The sequence below is a fragment of the Mobula hypostoma genome, chromosome 10, assembly GCF_963921235.1.
Source record: "Mobula hypostoma chromosome 10, sMobHyp1.1, whole genome shotgun sequence".
In the NCBI taxonomy this organism is placed as follows: domain Eukaryota; kingdom Metazoa; phylum Chordata; class Chondrichthyes; order Myliobatiformes; family Myliobatidae; genus Mobula; species Mobula hypostoma.
The window spans coordinates 97,540,044-97,562,608 of NC_086106.1; the positions used below are offsets into that span (position 1 = coordinate 97,540,044).

The 22,565-nt window shown below is 39.1% G+C and overlaps 1 protein-coding gene across 7 annotated transcripts in view; it reads left to right on the forward strand.

Annotated features, from left to right (window-relative positions):
• Positions 1-22,565, forward strand: part of LOC134353064 (rho guanine nucleotide exchange factor 9) — a 314,061-nt gene that overhangs the window by 177,443 nt on the left and 114,053 nt on the right. For all 7 annotated transcript variants that reach the window (XM_063060922.1, XM_063060925.1, XM_063060924.1 and 4 more), the window contains 3 exons: positions 9,650-9,841; positions 15,288-15,467; positions 19,012-19,244. In XM_063060922.1, the coding sequence (XP_062916992.1) occupies positions 9,650-9,841; positions 15,288-15,467; positions 19,012-19,244 (605 nt within the window). The remainder of the gene's footprint in view (positions 1-9,649; positions 9,842-15,287; positions 15,468-19,011; positions 19,245-22,565) is intronic.

The following is a 22,565-nucleotide window of genomic DNA, read 5'->3' on the forward strand; positions in this document are numbered from 1 at the left end:
TCCCTGAAAACCTGACCAAACATCTTTTAGATATTGTAATTCTACTGCTTCTACCAGTTCCTCTCGCAGCTTGTTCCACAAACCTTCCTCCTGCTCAGAGTTAAAATCTTTCCCCTATCATCCTTAACCTGTGTACCCTAGTTTTATATTTCACTTTCAGAGGGAAATATCTGTAACCACATGCCTTATCTATGTTATAATTTTACATATATTTATGAATTCACCCCTCAGTATCCAGGGGGAAAACCATGATAATTCAAGTCCTCTCATTATGGTAACATCCTTGTGCATCTTTTCTGTATTATTTCCAGTAAATGGCATCCTTCCTACATCATAGCAATCAGAACTACTGTATACACAATATTCCCAGTACAGTCTCAACAACATCTTGAACAGCTGTAACATGGCTTTCCAAGTACTGAGCTCCCTAACTGATGAAAGCATATGCTCCAAATGACTTCTTTGTCACCCTATCTACACTCAGTGGCCACTTTATTAGGTACACCTATGTACCTGCTCATTGATGCAAATATCTAATCAGCTAATCATGTGGCAGCAACTCAATGCATAAAAGCTTGCAAGCGTGGTCAAGAGATTTAGTTGTTGTTCAGACTGAATATCAGATTGAGAAAGAAAGGTAACATAAATGACTTTGACAGAGGAACGATTGTTGGTGCCAGACAGGGTGGTTTGAATATCTCAGAAGCTGCTGATCTGGTATTTTGACATACAGCAGTCTCTACAGTTTACAGAGAATGGTGCAAAAACAAAAAAAACAACAAATCCAGTGATTGGCAATTCTGAGGGTGAAAATGCCTTAATGCCTTGTTAATGAAAGTGGTCAGAAGAGAGTGGCCAGACCTGTTCAGGCAGACAGTAACTTAAATAACCATACATTATAACAATGGTATGCAGAAGACCACACTGGGTTCCACTGCTGTGCCTAATAAAGTAGCCACTGAGTGTATTTCACCACTTTTTGAGAACTATGTACTTTGTCCCCAGGACTCTGTTGTACAACACTCTCCAGAGCTCTGACAGAATAAGCCACAAGAGACTATAAGCAATTAAAAAGATGAACTCCAGCTTTAATTAGACCTCAGCCCAGTTTGCCTCTGGGTTGATCCAATTCAATGAAGATTCTGCAGGTCAAAATACAGTGAGGTTCTTGAAGTAAAATGTTCCAGGTCATCTTTGCCTTCAGCAGCAGGGTTTTAAAATGAAGCCAAAAAACACCTGCAAAGGAATGATCTGGTGTTACTATGACCAGCTCCCTGTAATTAAAATGTGCCAACATAATACGCATCCCTAGGTTGGCTTCAACTTGGCAACTTTTAAAGGCTGAAGAGTAAGTAGGAAAGGAAGGCAATACAACAAGCAGGTTGAAATCATATAATTTGCAAATAACCTGAAGTTTGACACCCAAGACAAATGTTGAACATACCATAATTTTAAAACATTATTCTCAGCTGTGGTCAAAAGTTGAGTCATTTACTATGATCCCTGATTTATAAATTAATTCATTTTGATTCTCTAACTTCTGCTAATGCCCCACCTCCCCCTCGTACCCCATCCATTATTTATTTATTCTTTCTCTCTCTCTCTCTCCTTTTTCTCCCTCTGTCCCTCTCACTATACCCCTTGCCCATCCTCTGGGTTTTCCCCCCCTCCCCCTTTTCCTTCTCCCTGGGCCTCCTGTCCCATGATTGATCCTCTCATATCCCTTTTGCCAATCACCTGTGCAAGTCTTGGCTCCATCCCTCACCCTCCTGTCTTTTCCTATCATTTTGGATCTCCCCCTCCCCCTCCCACTTTCAAATCTCTTACTAACTCTTCCTTCAGTTAGTCCTGACGAAGGGTCTCGGCCTGAAACGTTGACTGTACCTCTTCCTAGAGATGCTGCCTAGCCTGCTTTGATGTGTGTTGTTTAATGAACACATTCTATTGGTTTTATACTTAATTGATTTGTTCATTTGATAACGTAACCAGATACTGAACAACTTTCAAGAAACAATCAAAGGATCAATAAGTAATAAATCACTAGACACATTTAAATGCTGATGTAGCTGATAGTCAAGCAGAAACCTAAATTCATTCCATCTCAATCTCAATGAACTTTTAACCCAACCATCTTTAAGATTACAAGCGCTGCCATCCCATGACCTGAACTCTATTATAGAACTTTCCTGCATCGAAGTTTCTAGATTCATGAGAAAGCTGTGATGCAAACTGCTCCTGAATAAATAGGTTAGGAAATCGAGTGTAATGTTGAATTTATGTGCTTCGGGCAGTGTTGTTACCAGTTGGATGCATGACAGAAGAAAACACCAAGCAACTCCACCTTGTTGCTTTTTGGAGGATGCCATCGTGCCTTTAAATCCAGATTAAAATTTTTGCCAGTCTAGGATTTCCCTACTTGTGTTTAGAATTGCTTGCACACTTTGATTTCATTGTACAGTCGGCCTTCCTTATCCGCGAGTTCCGCATGCGCGAATTCAACCAACCGCGAATCGAGAAAACCCGGAAGTGCTCTTCCAGCACTTGTTGTTCGAGCATGTACAGACTTTTTTTCTTGTCACTATTCCCTAAACAATGCAGTATAACAACTATTTTACATGGCATTTACATTGTATTAGGTATTATAAGTAATCTAGAGATAATTTAAAATATACGGGAGGATGTGCATAGGTTATCGAGGATCGCAATCGAAAAAAAACGGAAGTTCTCTTACTAAGTAAGTCGGAACAGGCACATCCGATATTATTTAGCGTCAGTTAGTCAAATATTTGGCTTAGTATATAGTATATATTTTACCTTTCTATGCATATAAAACACTTAAGAAACGTATGTTTCAGCGCCGGGTTGGGAACGGAAGTTCCTGAGTTCAATCCAGTGACAGATCGCTCCCAAGTGCCCTCTCCATCCCTGCTGGGTTGATGTGAAGGATCAAAAACCCAACACCCCAAAACCCAATGATTAAACCACTGCATTGCTCAGTAATAATTGTAGCTTTAATCGGGCAGGACCTTTCTCATTTTATCCTTTAAAATTGTTCCGATCCTTGATGGACTGTAGCCAAACGCTTTTCCAACGACTGATGGCGTTTCCCCTCTTTCTGATCGCTTTATTATTTCCACTTCATTTTCAATCGTGATCGTGATTATTTTTGTGAACAGAAACACTGCGGATTCAGGGCTCTTTCGCCGGGTCCTAATGTCCACCGCACTGAAACAGGTTAAATAAGGTCTGGGGTTCCGCTGGGTCCTAAGATCCACCTCATTAAGACAGATTTTTGGTTATCCGCGAGGAGGGCCAACTGTATTTCATTTCTTGTCTTCATGAAGTCTTCACTTCCTTAAGGGGCATACTTGGAGCCTTGGAAATTGCTGTTATGGTGCACTTATCAACCAGAAAAGTGGGAATTCCTTTGAGTATTTCTGTTCTAATTCATTTTATAAATGAGCCTAAAATTTAGCCAATACCTTTTTTTTTGCATTGCATTATTCCATTACTATATATGTGTATGATATAGAAACAATTTTGTAGTAGGAGAATATACATGAAATGCCAACTTCAAAAGTGTTCACTTTTGCAGCTCTATCCTTGGACTCACAGGTTATACACCTTTAAGAAAACTGATAAATGAATCACAGCTGCTGATGATATGAGAATGATTTACACTCCCTGACGATGACTAATATAATGTGCTTGTGTGTCGGCTGGTCTTCCTGGACAAAGTTGCAAGGAATTCTAAATGTGATACAGCTGTCAAGATCACTACTTTAATTAGGCGACAATCTGCATGATCCAGCTGACAAAGTAGACGTTTCAGGAAACATAGTGTCATCTAATTCTGATGATACAATGCATTTATCTAAGTGGAGTGTTGGATAATTTATGCTATAGTTAGTAACATTTCTCCTTGTTATTTTTTTATGCTAAGGAGCAAAGGGAGGATTAAGAGCCTGTTAATCAGAACATTCCACGGACAGAAAGAGAAAAAAAAAGATGAATAAATTGGGATTTATTAATAAGGTGGCACCAAGTTTAGTATTAAGAGACTGTAGCTTGTAAGAGGATGAAAAGGTTGAAGAAATTTGATTGCCTTGATGCAAGGGTACTTACATTGATATATAGAGGGATCTTGGATTCCAAGTCCAAAGCGGCAACACAAGTAGATGAAGTGGTAAAGAAGGCATGTGTTTTCCTTCACTGGTCAGGGCATTGACTAGTAGTTTCAGGAAGTCATGTTACAATTGCATCAAACTTCAGCTAGTATTGTTTTGTGCAGTACTGCTCAGCCTATTGCAGGAAGCATGCAGAGATCTCTGGACGCAGAAGAGGTTTACTGGGTTGCTGGCTGGGTGAGAGGGCATGAGGATGGGCAAACTTGGATTGTTTCTCTGAGTGTCTAGCATAAGGGTGACCTGATTGGAATTGATAAAAATTATGAGAGGTACATAGGGTAGACAATCAGAGTCTTTTTCGACAGTAGAAGTCTCACTTACTATAGGGATAGCTGTAAGGTGAGGGATGGGGTGGGGGGGTGTTGATGGGGGAAGTACAAAGGAGATGCGTGGGCGAGTTTTCTACATAGCGAGTGGTATCCCTGGATTGGTGGTGAAATATGATGGTGCTGTTTAGATGTATATGTAGGACATGAAGGGATATGAATCTTGTGCAGGCAGAAGGGACTGTTCAATCTGTCATCATATTAGACAGTGTGGGCTGAACGGTGGATCCCATGCATACTCTTCAATGTGCTCAGTGTGAAAGTCCATTAAAAGGAATATTATCAGTAAAGAGCCCCCAAATAATTAGACAGTCTTTATTATTTGCCAAAATCTTGGTTGGGCCAATGAGAAAGTAACATCAAGTCTAATGTGAAAATGCGAAAGTATGAGCAGCAGTCGAGGATGGGTTATAGATTGCTATATCTATCATAGCAATAGAGAAGTAACATAGCAATAGAGCACTGGAGCTTGATTTTATGAATACACAGAATCTCATAAATGATGAGAAACTGGTAAAAACTTGACATTTGACATATGATAAAGAAGAACTTCTTTTGGCATTTATCAATTTAATCAGGAGCAATCCATCAATGGCTTAGTATGTGAATGCACTGTCATGAGCTAAAGATCATTTCGACTCCAGGCAAGTCATGGAAAAAATAGGCAGCCAGGAGTTCCTCTTTGTGTCACTGCACAGTGACCCCAGCTATCAAATGTACATGTCCATGTGGATAAGGACAGGATCAGATTCAATTGACATGCCCTCACTTGCTTGTAATGCAAACATTGCTTGTCTCATTCTGCATATGAGCTATTTGAGTAAAATACTGAGGAGCTGTAACAGTCCACGGAATTATCAACCTGTAAAAGGCAGTGGCTCCTGTGATAGGAGAAAGTAGTCACAACCAGAGTCACACTACTGTTTGGTTGTGTCAGGGGACCGGGTTGTGAGTGAAAATTAGAAAAGTTGAAAACTGTGAGGCTTAAAAAAGAAGGCTATTTATCAACGTATTCAAGACGCTAATTGGAATTGAAAAGATATATCTGGAATTTTATTTTAAGTTTAACCATGACAGCTGGTTAAATGGTAATAACCTTCTGTCCTTTCTCCCTTCAGAGTTTATCTATCTAACTTTTAAATACATCTATGCTATTCTCCTCAACCATATTCAGCTTAATGTTGAATATTCTCGGAATAATTTCTTCTTATTTAATTACTAAGTAGGATCACACAATATTATGTAATGTATACGGCACAGAAAGGAGCAATTCGACCCATCTACGTCAGCATTATGTTTAATTTGAGTGCTTGCTTCTTCCCTTATCTAAATCCATTTCCTAAGTCCTATATATCCTACTCTTTCATTTTCTTGGCCAGACTTCCCATGTATGTATCTATTTATTAGTGACAATCTCTTATTTTTTAGAGCTTGACAGCTCTAGTTTTGCTTGACAATAATCCCCCACAATCCAGCCAGTTAACTAGTTGCCAAGCCAACCCTGGCACTGATTGTGCCTGCATCCTCTGGCCTTTCCTCTTCACTGACTTGCTGTTGGCTGGGGTGGCACATTTCAATGAAATGTAGCAACCTTTCAGTAGCTCTTGGGACCTTGGGTACAATTAAAAATTACAGAGCAGATGATCTAAGCGTTCTTTTAGCTGGCCTATCAGAATGCAATAGAGTTTTGAGACCATTCTGCCTTACACCTTACACTTATTTCCTTTTCTGTGACTTCTACAATAAATAAATAAGCTCAATCAGCATAATATTTTCTTGGAATTTCCACAGGAGTTTGCTATTTAATCTTTGAGTAAAGATTAAATTATCTTTCCTACCGCTGACATTAAGCTGATTGCTTTATAGATTTGTTCTGTCTACCTTATATTTATGGTTGTTTGGCATAATTCCAATTCCTAATGAAGTTTATACATACATGTAATGGTGACTCTGTACTCTTAAGCGTGAATATAATAGCCCATCTGGACCACCATTTCCTTCTTTCTAAACCTGAATAGTTTATCAGTTATCATAAGTGGTTTTTATACTCTTAAATCTCATTTTCTGATATTATATTCAGCTTTGCGTTTCCCTGATAAATACCAAGATGTAATAATAATCTAATATTTCTGCCATTTTACTTTTAGGATTTTTCTATTCATCCCCTGGTTACCTAAACCTTTTATTTTTTTTCTTTTGTTGTTAATATTTCATTAGCGCACCTTACTATTTCTTTTATAGTGCTGGGAAGTATATGGTCATGCACTTTGATAGAGGAAATAAAGACATAGATTATTTTTTAAAAGGAAAGAAAATGCAAAAACCTGAAGTGCTAAACGACTTGGGAGTCCTCATGCTGGATTCAATAAAGCTTAATTTTCATGTTGAGATGGTAGTCAGGAAGGCAAATGCAATGTTAGCATTCATTTTGATTGGACTAGAATATAAGAGCAAGGATGTAATGTTGAGATTTTTAAGACACTGGTGAGGCCTGACTTGGAGTATTATGAACAGTTTTGGCTCTCTTATCTAAAAAAGGATGTGCTGACATTGAAGGGAGTTCAAAGGAGGTTCACAAAAATGAATCCAGGATTGAAAGGCTTATCATATGAAGAGCGTTTGATGGTACTTGGCCTGTACTCACTGGAATTCAGAAGAATGAGGGAGGATCTCATTGAAACTCATCGAATGTTAAAAGGGTTCTATAGAGCGGATGTGGAGAGAATGTTTCTTTGGTGGGGGAGTCTAGCACCAGAGGACACAGCATCAGAATAAAGGGACGTCCATTTAGAAAGGAGAAGAGGAGGAATTTCTTTAGCTAGATGGTGGTGAATCTGTGGAATTAATTGCCACCGGCAATTGTGGAGGCCAAGTTACAGGGTATGTTTAAGCCAGAGATTGATATATTCTTGATTAGTCAGGGCATAAAGGGATATGGGGAGAAGGTGGGAGGGAAATGGATCAGCCATGATGAAATATTGGAGCAGACTCCATGGGCCGAATGACCCAATTGAGCTCCTATATCTTATGGTCAATAGTCTTTTTACATCCCTTGATAATTTAACTTAGTAGTTTTTCTTTGCCTTGAAATTGATTTTTATCAATAAATCATTTTGTCATTCTTGCCTTTTTGTTTCATGATTTAGTTATCTTTGATATGTCCCTGCTGCCTAGTTTGTTCTTGTTCACAATACAAAATATCTCATCTGGACGCTGGAAATGATGATTTAAAGATTTTTTTGGACCTGTCTGATGTCCTAGATTATTTATATTTTTAATTCTATTTGTTGTTCCAAAGTTTATTCCAGGTTTCTTTCAAGTTAAAACATTGGTCTTTATCTGTCAATTAGTAGTTTCAGCCTCATTATGTTATTGTAAAAATGCTCCCCAAATGTATTTTACTGGTCAGTCTTGGTTCAATTCTCATTACACGTTTGAGCATCGTTCACTTTCTTTTTGAGACGTAAACACAATGGATAAGAAGCAAATCCTCCAAATGTAATAAACACCTGAGTATGCTGACCAACATTTACAACATCTGATAATGTAAAATATTCAAATGTTGTCAATTGATAAGGCATTCAAATTAGAAAGTTCAGATTAAATATATTATCCATATTAGCAAAAGCAGGCATATCAGAGATAGAAGTCTGTCTGAACCACTACTCTTGATTAATTTTCATCGATGTTAGCTAAAAACTGTAGGCATCGGACATGCCAGGATGATTTTCTCTAGGGATAGTGCTATGACACTAAGCTTTTCACCTCAAATCAATTGTGTGATTTTTAGCAAGCTTTTGGTGGATCTATCTCTAGATAGAGACTTCAGATTACCTGAAGGCTGCCCACATGGAAAATGAGATAGTGTTACTCAAGCTTGTGCTGGACCTCACTGTGACAGTTCAGGAGGCCATAGACCAATAGTGGGATGAGGAAATGAAGTGCCAGGAAGTTCAGGATTTTTCTGGAGGACTGAATGCAGGCATTTCACAAAGCAGAATTTGAATTTAAGCTTTGCTTTACATTTTTAGCATCTGAAAGTTGTTTAATTTTTTTAAGAGAATGTTTAAATTGCGTTCATCAGAACATTTTCAGCCTGTATGTAGTTCATCAAAGTAGAGGGAATTCTTGATTTAGTTTAATGGAAAAAGCTGTCTAGGTAAAAGTAGAATGGTTTTCTGGTTTTAATTCTGAAAGATTTAACATAATTACAGAACAAGACCCAGATAAAATTAGAATAAGTATTCTAAATTCAGGAAAGGCTAATTTTACCAGACAAGGAAGCGGTTCAGTAAAAGTAGACTGGATGCAGCTAATAGAGGTTTGTCTAAGAGGATTGCAAGGCATTAAAGAAAGACGCTCCAGTATCTGAGGGTGAACAAATCCCAAAAGGATAAAAGATTGGACTGCCAAATCTAAAGTCTCTATGAAAACAAGATGTATCAAAGTGGAGAAAAGGAAGCCAGTGTCAGACAAATCCAGAAAAGAATTGGGGTGAAATTAAAAGGGAAATTAGGAAATCAGAAGGCATCACAAAGTGCAGGTAAATAAAAGTGAAGGACATACAAATGTTTCTTATTATTACATAAAGAATAAGAGGATAACTAAGAAAAGATTTCAGTTCATTAGTGACCAAAAATTTAATCTGTGTATGGAAATGGAGGATATCAGTAAGGTCCTTTATGGATATATTGCATCTGTCTTTATAAAAGAAAGGGACATTAAAATGAATGAGAATGAAATGGCTGTAATAAACATAGAGTAAACATTAAACACCAGACCTGGCTACCAAAGGAAGGGGAGGAATTAGCAGAGACTTAAACTATAATTTTCCAATATTCTAGTTATTGAAGTAATGCCAGAGAATTAGAGGAATGCACATTTGCCTGGGAGCTGTTTGCACTGCATTGTTTTGTACATTTTAATATATTGTTGTATCATTGGTTATGGAAATGTAATGTGATAAAGTATTAAAGAGAAATCCTGAAAGGTAGCAGGATTGGTCAAAAGGTGGTTATAAAAAATGTATGGGATGTTTTTCAGTCTTGGCATTTGATATAATGGCACAGATAATGCTGGATGGACTGTATATGTGACAACATATTAGACAATGCTGTCTCTTTCCTTTATTGGCAGCTTTGGGTGAATCAGGAAGACACTGTAGATGAAGCCAGTAGCGAGATTCAAAATGGACATCTGGACCCAAACTCTGACTGCCTGTGTCTTGGCAGAAGCATCCAGAACAGAGACCAGATGAGAGCAAATGTCATCAATGAAATAATGAGCACAGAACGGCACTACATTAAGCACCTGAAGGACATCTGTGAGGTAATCCAAACTCCCTTTAAGGACAACATAAATTACACACAAGCTCTCTGATTTCCACACATTTGTTCTTGGAAGCATTTATTGTTAGTCTTTAAAATGCCATTAAAAGTTCATATCTTAATAATTTATAAATTGTGTATTTGCAGCTGATATTAAAAGCTGCAGTATATTAAAGAGTCATAAGGAATGAATTATCTTGAGTCTTCACACTACACCACTGTGACATTAGCGGAAGTTCAGTGAAATGTGCTTCAATAGTGTTCCATTAACTTTGTGCCACCTGCTGGTAGTAATGGAAGAAAAACCCATAGAAAACTTGCACTTGGTTTTAAACCTCAATCAATACGTCCAAAAATTTAAAAATGAGAAATTCTGTCAAATATTGCTTGTGAATTACATAATTGTCTATTTAAACTTGATCGCCAAACACAAAGTAGCAGCATGGCATTTGTATACATCTGCAGGTCCTTCATATGTTTAATCCACATATGAAAGCCATTGGACATATGCAGTGATGTTGAATACAATGCAGCATTTATTTTGACGTAATTTGTGCAAAATCGTCTTGCATAGTTACTGCCCACGACAATGCAATCCTGGTATTATGAAGCAAGATGGAAGTGATTGAGGTTATCACGTAAAGGTACTTGACCTTTCTTAGTCAGAATTACAGTGCCCAGTAAAATTTCACTGCCTTTGAGTTTTAATATGAGCTTGCTAAGACTAGCTGTTGTATGTATTGGACAATATGACTGCAACATTTGATTGGGCCCTCTTAACCATTGCAGCCAATAATAAGAGAATTGTTAGTTCCAATGACAGTGCCCATTGGAAACAATATTTAGACATAAAGGTTAAACCTGTAGGCTTGTTTCAGTGGCATTTGGACTTTGGAAAATCAAGAGAGGTATACATCAAACTTATCTAATGTGAATCATAGTCAGCACCACGTCAGCTCCTTCAGGTTTTTAGTCGGGGAAGCCAAGTCAACTTCCCACTCTTGTTTGGAACCTATTTGCAAATCAACATTGAACACCAGCTATACAAGCATATCACATTTTTGTGTTGGCATTGTACAAACATTGCAGAACAGACACTAAGTCCCACAATAACAGACGTTGAAAAGCCAGACCAGTGGTTCTCAGTGAGAATCTTGCAGGCTACTCATGAGAAATAGAGTTAACTTGGCAGCATGTTGCTGTTTACACTGTGCCATATTAATACCTGTAAGCTATTAATCTGAAATTTATATTAACATTTAACTGAGCCTGTTTTTTTTTTGCAATTTGTGGAGATAATCTACATTTCACTATCTATTGTGTATAAAATGTTTGCCTAACTGCACTTCTGAAAGGCCTGACTCTAATGTTCAGATAAGGCACCCTAATCCATGGGCAGAATAAATAGTTCTGTGTAACCTACTTTATTAATTTGTGTAAATATACAAACAAATACTGTAAGTCTCTTCAAAATTCTTGGTATCACAACAGTGTTTTGTCATTTCCTTGTAACTGAGCTATCAGAGGACCATATGTAATTTCTGTACTCTTTCCACAGACAATTTATACTTTCTGAGGTTCTGGTGCCCAGAACAGCTCATAGAAATTCGGATTACTCTAACACCAAGGCTTTTTATTGCTGTAGCAACACCTCTATCCTCCAGCTTTAAAGGCCAGCATTCCACCATTTTGATTATTTTCTGTTTCTACCATATACCTTGATTTGTTAACTTCTAAATAATTTGTGCACACATCTCTTAGAATAGCAAAGTCAGATGGCCCGTGAATCATATCTCTTCTGGTGCACTGAGCATTTGCTGTATACCGTTCCAAAACCCACCTGGCACTCCTGAAAATATTCATGAAATTGGGCAAATATTCATTAGGTTTAGAGTGCGTGCTTTGCACAGATTCATGCACTAAAATGGGGCCTGAGCAGGTCCCAGTGGGAGCTGTATGGAGAGTTCACAGCTGCTGTGCCATTGCTGTATTGATGCAAAGAGCTCTCTCCATGATGACTCTGATGAGCTATAGAGCAGGCTGCAATGGAAGCCAGGGAGTACTTTTGAGCAGATGGATGCAACAATTTCAAACATTTACTTAGGGGTAGACCACACCTGCCCTGCCTTTCGTGGTTTATTTCTATCACTTCTAATATCCAGAGGCATATCTTTCTTTGTTTTGAATGCAATCAATTTTTGACCCTCTACAGTTCTCTGAAGCAGAGGATTTTTAAGATTCTTTGACTTGAAGAAATTTCTCTACATTTCCTTATTTTGAGAGTGACTCTATTTCTTGTCTCCTGATGATGAGAGGTCAGGTTGGATTTTATTGTATCTTTCAATGAGGCCTTCTCTCATTCATGTGAGCACAAAATAATAAAGCTGTGGCTTATTCCATCCCTCTTCATGCATCAGACCTGACATCCCAGGAATTGGCATGGTGGAACCTTGCTGCACTCCTCTTAAAAAAAAGTGCATCATTTTTGTTTTTTACAAACTCTGTACATAGAGACTAAATACCACACCATGTGGGTATACCTCACGTGATAATTGCCTGAATTGATTCCCAGGTCACAAAGGCCCACAAATATCTTTAAGGGAATTTTATTTCCACCTTCTGAGGTGTGTTGGTGTAAAGCAAGCTCATTTTGTTGTCCTTTTGCCTCAGAATTAAGTTTTACTCCAGAGAAATGAGCTCAAAGTCCAGACTGCACGTGTAATCTTATGTTATGAGCAAGGTGCGGGCGTATCACAGAGGATGAGATCGAAGCTTGCAGACAGCAATTGATTTGGGAAATAACTCTGGTGAAATAACACTGATGAAAGCTCCACTAATTAACTTTTTCATACAGGTGACTGCAGAATACTAAGGCTGGAAGATGCTGTGTGAAAAATATCGATGCCACTGTGCAAATAGTTTAATTGCCTACTCACTTTACACCCACACCATGTAATCCTAGTTTTATTATGAGCGAACATTTGAGAGCTGCGGATTGCCCTAGAGCAGCTATATCAGAAGAACGGCAGCTACACAAGGTGGATCATAACAACAGGTCCCCTGGCTAGTTTGACAACAGTACTATCTGATTTCGAAATAATCACTAGCAAAATATAACCTGGAGGAAATTGCTTTAATATATAATTTGTTCATAGAAATTGTGCACATGTAGGACCAAATTTAAGGAAAAATGTTTGCGTTTTTATTGTTTAGAAAGTAAGATTGCTTTTAGATCCAAAGTGAATTTTTAAGTGAAATCTTTAAACATTTTTTTACCTATTGCTTTATCTACAACCAATTATTTTTATTATAATTTATCCCAACTGCATACAATGTTGCATAGTCTTTTGTTTGGAGCAACACAGCAAGTCAGTTTATTCCTGTGGAATGGGATAAACAGTCAACATTTCAGGCTGCAGACCCTTCATCAGGACTGGAAAAGAAGGGGAAGGAAATCAGAATGAGAAAGTTGGGGGGGTGGGAGGAGGGGAGGAGGGGAAAGAATAGAAGCTCGAAGGTGATTGATGAAGCCAGGTGAATGGAGGACGGGGGATGAAGAGAGAAGCGGGGAGGTGATAGGTGGAAAAGGTAAAGAGCTGAAGAAGAAGGAATCGGATAGGAGAGGAGAAAGGGAAGTGGGGGGTCACCAGGGGGAAGTGATAGGCAGGTAAGAAGAGAAGAGGTAAGAGGTGAATGGAAGAAGTGGGAAGGGTAAGAAGAAAAATTACTGGAAGTTAGAGATATTGATGTTCATGCTATCAAGTTGGAGGCTACCCAGAAGGAATATGATGTGTTGCTCCTCCAACAAGAGAGAAGCCTCTTCGTTTCAGTAGGGGAGACTATGGACCAAAATATGGGAATGGGGATTGGAATTAAAATGGTTGGCCACCAGGCTTCTTCCCACTCTTTTCCTGTCCTGATGAAGGTTCTCGACCCAAAGTGTCAACTGTTTATTCCTTTCTATCGATGCTGCCAGACCTGCTGAGCTCCTCCAGCAGTTTGTGTGTGTTGCTCTGGATTTCTAGCATCATCAGAAGCTCTTGTGTTTATGTCTTGGATATCTGGCTTTTGATCTGCTCTCCCATGTCCTTACTAATTCACTAAATTGTCTCTGCAGTAAACAACTGATTGTGCTCTATGAATTCAAGCACTCCCATCATTCCTTTTCTTTGCTGCTCAAAGTTACTTTAAATTCCAGTTTATTGAGCTTCAGCTTTAGTCATAGCTTATTCTCAGGGACTTCATCAAGAGCCTTTTTACAGATCAATGTAACTGAGATTCATGGGCATTTCCCCATTCATTAATAGTCACACTAATGAAACCATCGGTTAGACTGCGCTTGAAACACAATGTATGTTTCTGGTCACCACACTCTAGGAAGGATGTGATTGCACTGGAGAGATGGCAGAAGGTTTTTGCCTGGATTGGAGGACTTTAGTTATAGGGAGAGACTGGGCAGGATAACCTCTTTTTCCTTGCAAGAAAGGAGGCTGTGTGGTGTTTTGGTAGTAGTATATTAGATTATGAAAAGTAGACAAAGAGTGGTTACACAGAATCTTTTTCCATGTCAGTGGTATCGAAAACAAAAGAGTACGGTTATGAGGTAAGAGGAAGGAGATTTAAAGAAGTTCTTGTGGGTAAATTTATTATGCAGAGATTGGTTAATATCTGAAACCTATTGCAAGAAAATGTGGTGGAATTCAATACAATTAATATGTTTAAAAAGCATTTAGAGAGACACTTAAATAGGCAAGTCACAGAATGATATGGGGCTGAGGAAATATGAGAATAGTATAAATGGGTAAAAAGGTTGGGAGGGATGGAGTCAGCTGAGGGGCTATTTCTGTGCTGCATAACTCAATAATTTTATGACACTTTGGAAAATTCAGTCATGGTCATCAAGCAAGACCAACCCTCTATAATTCATGCCAAATCACTTTGAAAGTGATTTGATCCAATGAATATTCTTGAGGTTGAGATTTTAGTAATACTTTTCAATAGTAGTTACACTATTCAATAACTCTTTGTTATCCCAATTGTCTGAATGTAGTTGTGTACCATGTGACGTTCTTCAATGCAATTGAAGAGTTGCCTGAATAGTGAGATCTTTTTAGATGCCTAAACTTACACCAGCAACATCCTTATCTAATCCCATTAAAAACCTGGGATAGAAAATGTTCACATTTTGGTCATTTATTATCTCGTTCAATTATTTTTCATTATGTTAATTTATTTGAACTTAATTCAGGAGACTCAATTCTGTGACTTGGCTGTACATGTTATCCAGACGTTATTATTCTTTAAAAAAGAACTACATGGATATCTGAAGAATTGGTTTCATAGGGACTGACCACCTTATTTCTAATTAATCATTACCTTGAATTAACTTGCTCTTTCATGCAAATCAAGTTTGCCACAGACATATAATTGTTATTTTTTTCTTATAGGGGTACCTCAAACAATGCAGGAAGCGCAGAGACATGTTTAGCGATGAACAGCTGAAAGTCATTTTTGGAAATATTGAAGATATTTATAGATTTCAGATGAGTTTTGTCAGAGATCTGGAGAAGCAGTATAACAAGGAAGATCCTCATCTGAGTGAAATTGGACCATGCTTCTTAGAACATGTAAAGTATATTCTGTAATCATTTGGGTTTTCTTTTTGTTTCTGTTCTTGTCTTGTATTTTTACATTTATACTTGAAATACATTGCAAGCATATCCTAATGTTGTTTTGTTTATTTTAGCGATATTGGACAAAATGTTTCTGGCTGCTAGTTTAATGAAAACATTAACCCCATTAAAACTGGTTTTAATTGATTTGCGGACAATGCAATCTCAAATTCATTAGAAATATTACATTTCACAATTTCAGTTTGTTTAGTTCTATTAACATTATAACGAACACAGTTATAACAAAAAAAAGAAAAACAAAGTAAAAAAGTACAAAAGGCATCGATTGCTTTATATTCTTCCTTTTTAAATGTATTCTCACTTTAATCACATTTCTTACTCAAAACCAGTAAAGCCTTCAATGTACAAATTGTTTAAAAATACTCCTGATATTTCTAATTATTTTTGTACCGTCCAACAACTTTGTCCAATCCTCTTTTTATTAATATTCCGGTAAGTAGAAGTAATAGATTAAAGCTCACTGCAGAGGGAAATGTTCTTATTTTTTGTGTAAATGAGTCTGCATTGCAAATATGCTTGAACATCAAATGAAAGGGTTGAACGTCTGGAAGAAGTAAGTTTGGTTCATTGTTCATGAATTAAAATTCATAGAAAGTTAAATGAGGATTGTTACAATAGTCCTTTACATACATATCCCACTGGATGATTAGATATAACTAAGTAAAAAATGGAAAATCTACCAATTGTTTAACAACCATTGTCAGCAACAGAAATAATATTTGATTAGCAGTTTGATGTTGTAAAATCTCCCATGGTGCATTGCAGAGGAGACTGACATAGGTGCTCAAAACACAAGACGTGCTTAAAGACAAACAAAAATCTGCAGATGCTGGAAATCTAAGTAACACACACAAAATGCTGGAGGATCTCAGCAGGCCAGGCAAAGAGTATAGTCGCCCTTTCAGGCCGAGATCCTTCATCAGGACAGGATGAATCCTGATGAAATTTCTCAGCCTGAACCGTGGACTATGCTCTTTTCCATAGATGCTGCCTGGCCTGCTGAGTTCTTGCAGCATTTTGTATGTGTTGATGCGATTAAAGAAGAAGATTTTTAAAAACATCAAGAAGGAAAGAGAAATTGAAAGTTTTAGGGAGATACTTTCAGAGACTTTGGCCTTGTTGTTGAAATCACGGATCAGTTAGAATCTGAAGGCCCCAAGAGGCCAGTGTTGATGAAGAATGATAGCTTCAATGGATACCTTGGAGGTTGTGGAAATGGAGTTCATCAAGAAAGGATTAGGTATGGCAGGATGAGAATTATAAATGTAGATAAGAATGTGAAAGCTGAGATGTTGCTTTACAAGAAACCAAACAATGAGTGATGAATGAATTGGTGCATGTTAGCACTAGGGGATTGGGTTTCTGGAGGCACTTGAGGTACAGATGAAGATCTTGGCAGGCAGGAAAGTTGTACTTGCATGCAATTTGTTGCTAAGTAGTTGGGCAGATCACTGGTGCCTATATTCACCGTGCAAAAGAATAACATTTAAATAGCATTGTTAACAATTTATTGTAAAAACTTTATACCCAATAAGTTATTGGACATTTAATCATTGTTAAGTGTTAAGAAACTTGGCCACCAATTTGCACATAGCAATGTCCCAAAAACAGCTGGGTAAACAGAAGGGCAGCACGGTAGCATAGTGGTTAGCCCAATGCTTTAAAACAGGGGTCCCCAACCTTTTTTGCATTGCGGACCAGTTTAATATTGACAATATTCTTGCGGACAGGCCGACCTGGGGGGGGGTGGTGGGTAGGGTTTCCAACAGACAAGAGTAGCAGTCAAATACATTGTTTACCCCGAGAAAGACTACAATGACCATGAAGCCATGCACGGGCACCTGTGTGCGCAATTGTGTACGTGCCAATATTTTCTCTACAAATCGTTTTTGTCGATTCTGTTCGAGGAGGTGGGGGGTGTTATTCACAACTGGAATATAGGTGATAAGTGGCTAATACACTCAATTTCGTTTCTAAGAGGCTTTATCTAATGAATTTAATATTAAACACACAGCGCATATTTTCCTTGCATGAATATAGTGATAAGTCAATTATCAGGGGAGCTTGAAGTAGGTGTTGAACGAATTTCCAGTAGAAGTAGTAGAGGCAGGTTCGATATTATAATTTAAAGAAAAATTGGATAGGTATATGGACAGGAAAGGAATGGAGGGTTATGGGCTGAGTGCAGGTTGGTGGGACTAGGTGAGAGTAGCGTTCGGCACGGACTAGCAGGGCAAAGATGGCCTGTTTCCGTGCTGTAATTGTTATATGGTTATTCACCTATAAGTCAATAGCATCATAACATTTTAAGTAACGGTTGGATATTAAACACACAGCACATATTTTCCCTGTATGAACATATAAAATCATTGCAACACACCAATATTTCTGAATCAGTGGGAGCCCTGGGCTTGTTTCCCTGCAACAAGACAGTGATGGGAGACAGCGATACTCGAAGGGGGTTCCTAATGTCCAGTCTATTCCGCAATTTAGTTTTCGTTGCATTCATTGCAGAAAACTCCGCTTCACAGAAATATGTTGGAAATGGAAGCAACGTTTTCAGTGCTTTCGTGGCTATCTTAGGATATTTAGCCTTGACTTTGATCCGGAATGCCGGACATACATACTTTTCAGCCTGCCATCATCTGAAAGCTCCAGGAGTTGATCTCCTTCCCGCGCTGACATGGATGACGCGCGGGTAATGACCTCGCGTGCATTCAAGCTCAACAGTGGGCGTGACAGGGAATGAGGAAAGGTTTCCTTGCGGCCCGGAGGTTGGGGACCGCTGCTTTACGATACCAATGATCCCAGGTCCAATTCCCACCAATGTCTAAGGAGTTTATATGTTCTCCCCTTGACCTCGTGGGTTTGGCTGGGTGCTCTGGTTTTCTCCCATAAGCTGCAGATGCAGCAAATTTTCCTGTGAATTAAACTGGGATTAAACTGGGGGTTGCTGAGAGTGGTAGCTCAAAGGGCCTTTTCATTGCTGTATCTCAATTAAAAAATAGTGGCTCCAAATAATGGCTTCTGTGCAGTGATAGCAATTATAAAATTAGTATTGGGAGGAGCAGACAAGAACTTTGTGCCTTGGCACCTTTACATCCACGTGAGAGAGCCCTAGCTTAACATCTCAGTGCAGAGACTGCACCTCTGAAATACAGTATTTTTACATTTACGAGTGTGATGTGTTAGTCTGGATTTTTATACACAGCCCTCTGGACGAGGGCCTGAATCTACATTTTGTTTGTAGCAAGAATGCAACTATGAACCTTGGTTAACACCATCTCATCCAAAGGAGTGGTAGATGGATACATTAAGTTTTGCTGCTGCAAGCTAAGGATTAGACACAAAGGATGAAATACACACATCCCTGTCATCTGTGCTGCCTACTTCTAAAATATTATTCTGTCAGCTCACAAACCTAATCATCAGCCTTTTTACTGCACTTCTCATACGTATTTGTTATATTTATTTGTAGCAAGATGGATTTTGGATTTATTCAGAGTACTGTAATAATCATCTAGACGCATGCATGGAGCTGTCTAAGCTGATGAAGGATGGCAGATATCAGCATTTTTTTGAGGCTTGTCGTCTCCTGCAGCAAATGATTGACATTGCCATCGATGGTTTTCTCCTCACTCCCGTGCAAAAGATCTGCAAATACCCACTGCAACTTGCAGAACTGCTCAAGTATACAGCATTGGAACATAGGTAAGAACTGCAAGACAAATGCTTTATACACAATACCATTGGTTTGTTAATATTACTCTGACCAATTTCTTGCTTCAGTAACTATGTGATCTACAAAAGGTGCTTCAGGTTTGAGTGGCAATTGCACCTCACTCCATCAAGACTTGAAGCTTTAAGAAGGAAATTGAAGAAGATATATAGCACTTTAATGTCTTCCAAATACTAACACAGCATGAGAGATATAATGAATGATGTGGAAACTACATTTCAAATATCCAAATGCATGTCACTTCCAAAATGATTTTGTCTCCTGAACTACTTGATAGAATTTGCGCTTTCCTTAAAGTTTTTCTGTATTTTATAGCTATCTGGAGAAGATGAATCTCAGAGTTGTATTCTGCAGACGTACTTTGATAATAAAATGAACCTTTGAATATTTGAACCTTTAAGTTACCAAGGCTTATCTCAAGAAACACTTGAGGCTCTTGCAGCTAAGTGAGTAATGTTGCCCCTATTTCTCCCAGTTTCCAATGGATTCAAAACAGGAAAACTGATAAACATTTGATGCTTTGTTCTTTATTTTGAGTTTGGAAGGAAGCAGCTCATGTCATGTGAGTGCTCATTAATGGGAAGTCAATGAAATGTTCTACTTGTGCAGCAAATGTCAATTTAAAATTAGGTGAACTGAAGAATCCACAGGTTTCTGCTTCTCAGCAATCTGGACAAGGTTCATAACTTGAAACATAAAGCTGGAGAAGATGAGCAGTTGGCAGTTTTGTTTATGTGGTTCACCAATCTTTTATCAGAAGAAAGAAAGGATATTGATCATATTAATGTCCATAAACAGATATTGGAGATGGTATGGATTTCATTTAAAGCTATTGTACGCTTATTTTTGTTCTGTCATGCTTTCCCCTTTCTCACCTTCTGCATACCACCTTGGCTGAACAGAGGAGCATTTTTAGTAATAGACTAAGACAGCTGCACTACTCCAAAGAGTACTATATGAGGTCATTCTTACCCTCGGCCATTAGGTTCTATAATAAGTCAACCTATAGCCGGGGAAGTGGTGACCCTCTCCTGTTAGACTGTTTGAGGCAACTTATTTTTTATTCTTTCTACTTCTCTTCTATTATTTGTATATCTGTGCGCTTGTAATGCTATTGTGACACTGTAATTTCCTTTGGGATCGATAAAGTATCTATCATATTTTTTTAAACTTTTGTTCATCTTTCCTCGCCTTTACTTATTTGCTATTTCCTTTATTGTATCATTTCCTGCTTTCTGTTTCTGTATGGTAGTTTTATCTTTTTAGTTCTTATTTTTATGTATCCCTGCTTTCCCTGCATTTTATTTGTTTTTCATAATTTCTCTTTGTTGCTGTCATTCAGTACTTGTTCTGTTTTCCTGGGTTCTTAAATTTATCCCATGTTATGCACCGTATTCCTATCTTTAAGGTCTGATCACGAACCCCATCTCTTTCTTCTTATGCATATCCTCTTACCTAGAAACCATGGATTAGACATTAGGTCCTTAATGATATAGTAAATAATGAATAGTGAAACTAACACTGTTTTATCACCCCTTGTTCAATCCCTTCCGACCTATGTTCGTGACACTTCTCACGCTCTTAAACTTTTCGATGATTTTAAGTTCCCTGGTCCCCACCACTTTATTTTCACCATGGATGTCCAGTCCTTATATACTTCCATCCCCCATCAGGAAGGTCTCAAAGCTCTACGCTTCTTTTTGGATTCCAGACCTAATCAGTTCCCCTCTACCACCACTCTGCTCCGTCTAGCGGAATTAGTCCTTACTCTTAATAATTTCTCCTTTTGCTCCTCCCATTTCCTCCAAACTAAAGGTGTAGCTATGGGCACCCGTATGGGTCCTAGCTATGCCTGCCTTTTTGTTGGGTTTGTGGAACAATCTATGTTCCGTGCCTATTCTGGTATCTGTCCCCCACTTTTCCTTCGCTACATCGATGACTGCATTGGCGCTGCTTCCTGCACGCATGCAGAACTCGTTGACTTTATTAACTTTGCCTCCAACTTTCACCCTGCCCTCAAGTTTACCTGGTCCATTTCCGACACCTCCCTCCCCTTTCTAGATCTTTCTGTCTCTGTCTCTGGAGACAGCTTATCCACTGATGTCTACTATAAGCCTACTGACTCTCACAGCTATCTGGACTATTCCTCTTCTCACCCTGTCTCTTGCAAAAACGCCATCCCCTTCTCGCAATTCCTCCGTCTCCGCCGCATCTGCTCTCAGGATGAGGCTTTTCATTCTAGGACGAGGGAGATGTCTTCATTTTTTAAAGAAAGGGGCTTCCCTTCCTCCACTATCAACTCTGCTCTTAAACGCATCTCCCCCATTTCACGTACATCTGCTCTCACTCCATCCACCCGCCACCCCACTAGGAATAGGGTTCCCCTGGTCCTCACCTACCACCCCACCAGCCTCCGGGTCCAACATATTATTCTCCGTAACTTCCGCCACCTCCAACGGGATCCCACCACTAAGCACATCTTTCCCTCCCCCCCCTCTCTGCGTTCCGCAGGGATCGCTCCCTACACAACTCCCTTGTCCATTCGTCCCCCCCATCCCTCCCCACTGATCTCCCTCCTGGCACTTATCCGTGTAAGCGGAACAAGTGCTACACATGCCCTTACACTTCCTCCCTTACCACCATTCAGGGCCCCAAACAGTCCTTCCAGGTGAGGCATGACTTCACCTGTGAGTCGACTGGGGTGATATACTGCGTCCGGTGCTCCCGATGTGGCCTTTTATATATTGGTGAGACCCGACGCAGACTGGGAGACCGCTTTGCTGAACATCTACGCTCTGTCCGCCAGAGAAAGCAGGATCTCCCAGTGGCCACACATTTTAATTCCACATCCCATTCCCATTCTGACATGTCTATCCACGGCCTCCTCTACTGTAAAGATGAAGCCACACTCAGGTTGGAGGAACAACACCTTATATTCCATCTGGGTAGCCTCCAACCTGATGGCATGAACATTGACTTCTCTAACTTCCGCTAGGCCCCACCTCCCCCTCGTACCCCATCTGTTACTCATTTTTATGCACACATTCTTTCTCTCACTCTCCTTTTTCTCCCTCTGTCCCTCTGAATATACCTCTTGCCCATCCTCTGGGTCACCCCCCCCCCCCGTCTTTCTTCCCGGACCTCCTGTCCCATGATCCTCTCGTATCCCCTTTTGCCTATCACCTGTCCAGCTCTCGGCTCCATCCCTCCCCCTCCTGTCTTCTCCTATCATTTTGCATCTCCCCCTCCCCCTCCAGCTTTCAAATCCCTTACTCACTCTTCCTTCAGTTAGT